Here is a 6,821-nt window from a genome sequence, read left to right on the forward strand (position 1 = left end):
ACTTGAGGTTGAAATGCTTACATCACTCACTGTTATTATAAGCTTTATCCACAACAACAGAATGATGTTTACGCATCGCCTACATCTACTACTAAAGCACTCAGCCATGTATGAAGGCCCAAAACACACACACAAACACAGAAACACAGAAACACCAGTCCTGCAGCAAACCGAAACCTGTTATAAAGTTACACACACACATCTGCGTCTACGGTAAATATTGACAGGAATGACTTCATCCCTCCAGGAATAGTTGAGAGAATGGGTTAATGTGTGTGGGTAGTCATGGAAAGAGCACAGGTGACATAGTATTTGCTCGCGTTTATCTCTGAATGTATGTTAGCTGCCTTGTCATGTTTCAAGTTCATGTTTCAAGGTCTGAAAAGCTATTCTCAAGAAAAAAAACAAAAGAGGAGAGTGGCCGAGCGAGATATTCGCTGGAATTCCCCTCCCTGGCGAATATGCTCACCTGACCATGCCTCCTCATGCATCTCAGCTGGCCACGCCCTCTTTGCCCATTCTTGCCCTATAAATTCGCCAGCAGCAGCAGGTGCATTAGCAAACCTTTCTGAGACTCTGAACAGTGAACCTCAAATCCCTGTAGACAAACCCTTACTGACTGGATTATTACCTGACGAACACTTGCACTAGGATTTTATCTGGAAACCAAGCTGCCGTTATCCTCCACAACTGGTAAATACTTTAACTTTAAAATCATTACCTTCAAAGCAAGTTTTTATTTTTATTTTATTTTAATAAGAGCATACTTCTGATTTGCAGTTTTGGATGAGCTTCATTTGATATGGTTTCTTATCTTGCAGAATTCTCATGGCGTCAAGCGAACTTAGTCTTATTCTCAACAACGCCAATGCCAACCTGTACCCATCTGAACCGCAGCCCAACTTGCTGAGCATGACAGCGCCGATGGGTAGACCACCACATCTCTCAGAGATGACCTTCAGCAGTAACAACAACACAATGGGTAAGACTTCATCAACATAGCTCTTAAGAATAAACGAGCAGTCGCTCTTGATATCTGTATGGTTTTTGCCTCCTTGGGATGGTTCTCATCAACCAACCAAGAGCCCAGACACTAAGATAATCTCTTATCCCTGAAGTCTGACCTCAGTTTCTGACTCTTAAAATCATTAACCGAGGCAATGTTTAACTTGGCCCAAGGTAGATGGGAAGGAATGCTTTATGGTCTTTCGTGCAAAGCAGTCATTGTTGACACTGTGATTAAAACCTATGGGCTATCAACACAACAGATAGTTAAACACACAACAGTAGCTCTGGTCCTGGAGACAGTAAACCTGAGGGGGTGTTCTTCTATTGTTAGGGGCATCTAGGGGGTGGTGAATGAGGCTAAACATATTTTGAACCTGTTCTCCGGCAGGCTCCTGGGACCTGGTGAACCCACAGATGTGGAGCAGGCATAACGTTCTGGAGTGGATTGGCTTTCACGTGGAGGACACCAGGTTTGATGCCAGTGTGCTGAATATAAACTACTGCAACATGGACGGGATCACACTGTGCTCATTGTCAAAAGAAACTTTGATCAGCATGTTCGGATCGATGCTTGGAGAACGGCTTCACCACAGCCTGGAGACCCAAAAGTCCAGATATGGTGAGCAATAAAGACGGCACTTGTTTGAAGAAGCCTTTTAAGTTTAGGTACTTGAATGCATTAACACCCTTGATTTGTTTGTGTCTACAGCTGCTGACCTGTCTGAGACATGTCTGAGTGAATCCGAATTAGACTTACTGGACAACATACTGCAGAACTCGTTTCCCTTCATGCATGGACCGAGCCTCGGTCCACTTCTTGAAACGGTGGTGGTTCAGCCCTCAATCCCATCAGGTGAGAAACAAATTCCACTTTGCATCTTTTCAACACAAACCACTGAAAACAATATCCAACCATCGGTACTTGAAATAACATTTGAATTCTCTTTGCGCAGACAATTCGGAGAACAGCTACAGCTACTTTGATGAGTACCCCAATCAGCTGACTCCAGAGAGCGACCACGGCTATGACTCTCTAACGGAAAGCTTTCAGAGTTCCCACACTGGTGTGTGTCGCTACTAACTCTATTGATGTGTTAAGGTCAAGCATCCTAAAGTTCTCCTGAAGTCTGAACGCTCTTTTTTTTGGTATGTCCTCTACAGGTAGCTTCCACAACCCAAGCTCACCTGAGTCCAACAGCAGCGACTCCGACCCAGAATACTCAGAGATGCATTACCCCGCCAGCACCAGTAAGTTCCTCCGATTCTTCTTCTCTGATTCTGCTCATAGAGGGAGACCTATCTGCAGAAGCTAGTTTCAACCTTAGTCAAACACACCTGAACCAGCTAATCAAGGTCTTCGGGTTTACTTGGCAATTACAGACAGGTTGAAACCAAATTCTGCAAGTAGGTGGCTCTCAAACAGCAGGTTTTAATGCAATGATAAATTAGGGAGTACCCGAATCGACCCATCTAACCTTTGATTGTGTTCTTTTCCACAGAGAACTTTGTGAAACAAGAGTCAGGAGAGCCCAAAAAGAGAGGCAGAGGACGACCCCCAAAGTGCCAAAGTGAGGGATTTGAACATTTCATTCAGTCCAAAAAAAGTAAACACGGTGAGTAAACAGAAGTCTAGAGGTACCTGATGCTCTAGATCAAGTAACAATCATCCGTACTAAATTAGACTCTACCGCTCCATTGCAGCTCCAAGAGGAACCCACCTGTGGGAGTTTATCCGGGACATCCTGATCCACCCAGAGAAGAACCAAGGTCTGATGAAATGGGAGGACCGCAGGGATGGCGTATTCAAGTTCTTAAAGTCCGAAGCTGTTGCTCAGCTCTGGGGGCAGAAGAAGAAGAACAGCAGCATGACATATGAGAAGCTCAGTAGAGCCATGAGGTAAAAGACACAATTCTGGGAGTTTTGGGGGGGATTTGTCTCTGTGGATGCTAGGACAGTGGGATAACCAGAACGCTTGCTCTTTCCTACAGGTATTACTACAAACGAGAGATTCTGGAGAGAGTGGATGGAAGAAGACTGGTCTATAAGTTTGGGAAGAACTCGACTGGTTGGAGAATTGAGGAGACCGGATATTAAAGTGGACCTGACAGAAGAGGGTCAAACTTTCAGTCAAACGTAGAGACTTTGGACTCCTGCTAATGAGGAACTTTAGGTTGCTCTGAAGATCCTTTCTTTAGAAACACACTCTTCCCAGAGGGAAAAGGTTTCACAGAAACTGTAAGCCAGAGTTTTGGCTAAAGTAGGTTTTATGAACCTGTAAAAGTGGCAGTTGTCTGGTTCGAGTGGCATGCGGGCATGCCATGTATCAGATAGTATTGCTACATCACTTTAAGAATCTATGAAATCACTTGTTCTACACAATGGTTGAACTGCGAGAGAATGTATAGCTTTGCTAAGGCTCATTGGTATTGGGAAATGAAATGTTGTGTGTAGGTATATTTGTCAAACCATTTGTCAGAGCAGAGTGAAGTGTCTGTAACGTTCATATCTGCTGTACTGATTGATATTTGTTCTACTGTATATAAATGTATGTCTAAACTATATATTCTTTATAATACTTGTCAATCAAGTACAAATCAGATATTTAATTGAAGATTCTGCTCAATTTTTCTGTGATTTGTCAAGTCACTGGATAATATGTATGAGGTTTGCCTCTCAGATGTTATAACTATTATGTATGGCATTTATTTGCTCTTTTTTGTATACGTCTTTTCTAAAAATACAATTTCTGATTAAAAGTCTTTTATCTTGCATTTGTGCCTCACCTTTATGAACACTGTTCCACTGAACCTTATTTAAACATTTACTTTATAATTGCTCAATTTGCTCAGGTCTCCTTATCAGAGATCACAGATGTGTTGAAACACGACTCTTTCGTGTGAAGTTCAAAACAAACATGCAACAGAATGCAGGATGAATGCTATTTTTATGCATCACTGATGGATAAAGTGTAAACAGATTAAAAATGCAGGTCAAATATCACAGCAAATCCACAGAATGATTCAGCTGTTTTTTATAAAAATGAATTCCGACACGTTTCTCCAAAATGTTTGAAGTCTTGGTATTTTTTTTGGGGGGGGGGGGGGTTGTATGAAGTCCGTTCTCCTTAAGTTCACATAATAACATTTAAATATGATTGCAAATACAATTAGGTTTAAATACAATTAGTTCTTTAAATACTAATTTGATTTTTCAGACCTAGAATTTCCAAACAACGCATTTTAATGCAGTTTGACCTTGCCTTAAACTTTAAACTGCATTTTTCATAGCAGGTTTAGTTTTGCATTTAGAGCACAAAGCGACTGTTTTTTAGAGGTCCGGCATTCAAATACACAGGCATTGCATTTGAATTTTGGATCCACATGCAAATAGACGCAGCTGAACAAGACCATCATAAGCAGTAAACAGTCTTTGAGTTGTAAAATCTCACACTCATCATTCAAAACCTGTGAGAGCTGCGGAAAACAGTCGGAAAAGAGTTTATGAGCTCAAAAACACTTCAAACTACCCTGGAATTAAGGTCATCTGAGATGGTTAATCTGACGGTCTGGAACTGAATTTATCTTATACACTAAAATCCAACAAACCATCTCAGATGACTTGATTACCAGTTACTAAATAGAGCAGTTTCACTCCGGAATTCTTTTACTGCCATCATGATTGGTGTGTTATTATGAGGTCTCAACGAAACTGACAAATGTTAAAAGAATTAATTTATGTATTTTATAACGTACTTCAGGTGTGTTCCCTGCATACACTGCTATAATTTCAGTTTTGAACAATACACAAAACTATGCGCACGGTAAACATCAGGTGCTTTGTCAGTTTGAACATGTCTTTCATGACTAACATTCCCTGTACACTCCTAAAATCTCTTTTGTCATGGCTTAGATTACCGACACAGAAATTATTCAGGTCAAGAATGTTTTTCGATAAGCCGAGCCCGAAAGAAAGCTGGAAACACCATTGAAGTCACTGGCAGCTTTGCCCACGGCCTCGGTCTGCCACTATGCCCTACAGCTAAAGTCATGACGCTGTCATTTAGATGCTTTAAAGTGCACGTTTCATTCACAGCATTGCAGTAAGCTGCACTAAAGCTGCATTAAATGCTTGTTTTCTACTGTTAGGTTTACCTGTCCAGGTAAAACTATTATGAAGTGACTCCTAAAGAGAAGCTGCTGAGTGTGACTAAAGTGCATGAAACAGAAGGGAGTTATCTGACAGTGATCAGATAAGAGCTCATATGTGTGTTAACTGTGCTCTCTGGCACTTCTCAAGCGCCTGTCGAGTCTTGTTTGTTTGAAACGCCACTTTCTACCACAGTTCTCAGGAAGTTGCGATGGTCAGTGTGCGTGTGTGTGTGTGTGATATCATATTTATGCCGAACGAAACCCCAACATGCAGTAAAAACATCACAAAAATATTTTAATATTAATGTTTGATTTTAATGCATCAAACATTTACTTTATATAGGTTAAATATGCAAACAATAAATAAGTATACGAAAATCCATAAGAATTGTAATAATTAGCATTTGGGTGTTTTATTTTTATTGTAAAATTGCTGAAAAATGTATATAATTAAAAATAATAAATGTTTTATATATAATTGTATAAATTAAGTCATACTTATAATTTATACAATTATAAACATAATAATTAAACAAAAATATGAAATTGTATTTAATATTAATTATGAATAGCAAAAAATGAAATGTAATGTATTTCATGCCCAATAGATAAAATGATTAATTAATCAATATAAAGTGCTGCAGTCACCTGACTAACCAGACTGTTAATCCAACTAAGCAACAACAGAAGAACAAAGAAGAGTCAGACTCATGCAGAAATTAAGATATTTTTAGCAAATAAACAATATTTTTAATTTTACTTTAAAATAAACAGATCTTTCCAAGTTTTGTTTACTAGTTGTGTTACAGTGAAGATTTAGTGTAGGTTCTAAAGTTACTGCAGTGTGGAAATGTGTGTGTGTGTGTGTGTGTGTGTGAGGCTGGTCTCTGTGCAGAGCAAGTGACCATGAAGCTCCGCCCACATCCTGTCGCTCCCATTATGATCTCATCCCACTGATTTGCATAAGTATGCAGGGATTTTCCCGCCTTCTCCCCTTCAACTTCCAAGTAAAATCCATGTAGATCAACAGCCCACACACACAATCTCTCTCTCTCTGTCCCACACACACACACACACACACACACTTAGAGAATAAACACAACAGCATTATAGTTTCATATAAACCTAAAAGTTCAAAATCGGATTTGGTATGTGATAATTTGTTAATCATTTCATTTCCAGTCAATATTTTGGTATTGATGGAGTGAAACGCCCGGCACACTTACGTAAAGAGATCAACATGGGCCAATTATTTATTACTCATTTAATAGTAGCTTTTGTTCCAGGATAAAAACTCTTTGTTTGGGTTTCAGTCAAAACACAGAAAATACATGCTATACTTGCCTTTACAGTTCAACAAAATAAAAAGTATGTGAATGCATGTGAGTCATGCAACATCACATGCAAGGGTGGTCACGTGACCTTATTGTGTTAAAGTGTAATTTTTAATTAAATATTACAATAAAAAAAAAAATATATATATATGTGCTAAATCATACTTAATATTATAATTTAAAATATATAAAAGTATTTTATAACTATTATATTGCATATTGTGGAATAGAGTATTTTGGATAAATTAAGAAAAAGAATACGCGGGACAAACTGCAAGGTGTAGCGGGTTAGCACAGGTTCGTTGGTCTCTGCTGGTAGATGTTGGCCAA

General features: G+C 39.2%; 1 protein-coding gene across 1 annotated transcript; it reads left to right on the forward strand.

The window, feature by feature from the left end:
• The first annotated feature begins 561 nt into the window (after positions 1 to 561).
• Positions 562 to 3,767, forward strand: LOC132097288 (ETS-related transcription factor Elf-3-like). The gene is made up of 9 exons (XM_059502919.1): positions 562 to 693; positions 822 to 982; positions 1,397 to 1,627; positions 1,718 to 1,861; positions 1,962 to 2,072; positions 2,170 to 2,256; positions 2,508 to 2,621; positions 2,710 to 2,905; positions 2,998 to 3,767. Exons 2-9 carry the CDS (start codon positions 829 to 831, stop codon positions 3,101 to 3,103), a joined length of 1,143 nt encoding a protein of 380 aa, XP_059358902.1. The 5' UTR covers positions 562 to 693; positions 822 to 828; the 3' UTR covers positions 3,104 to 3,767.
• Positions 3,768 to 6,821: the final 3,054 nt, after the last annotated feature.

Source organism: Carassius carassius, chromosome 21 (genome assembly GCF_963082965.1).
Source record: "Carassius carassius chromosome 21, fCarCar2.1, whole genome shotgun sequence".
NCBI lineage: Eukaryota > Metazoa > Chordata > Actinopteri > Cypriniformes > Cyprinidae > Carassius > Carassius carassius.

Coding starts and splice junctions, on each gene's coding strand:
- LOC132097288 (XM_059502919.1), top strand. CDS start 829: ATGGCGTCAAGCGAACTTAGTCTTATTCTCAACAACGCCAATGCCAAC. Junction 2,073..2,169: donor CTTTCAGAGTTCCCACACTG/GTGTGTGTCGCT, acceptor TGTCCTCTACAG/GTAGCTTCCACAACCCAAGC. Junction 2,257..2,507: donor GCATTACCCCGCCAGCACCA/GTAAGTTCCTCC, acceptor TCTTTTCCACAG/AGAACTTTGTGAAACAAGAG.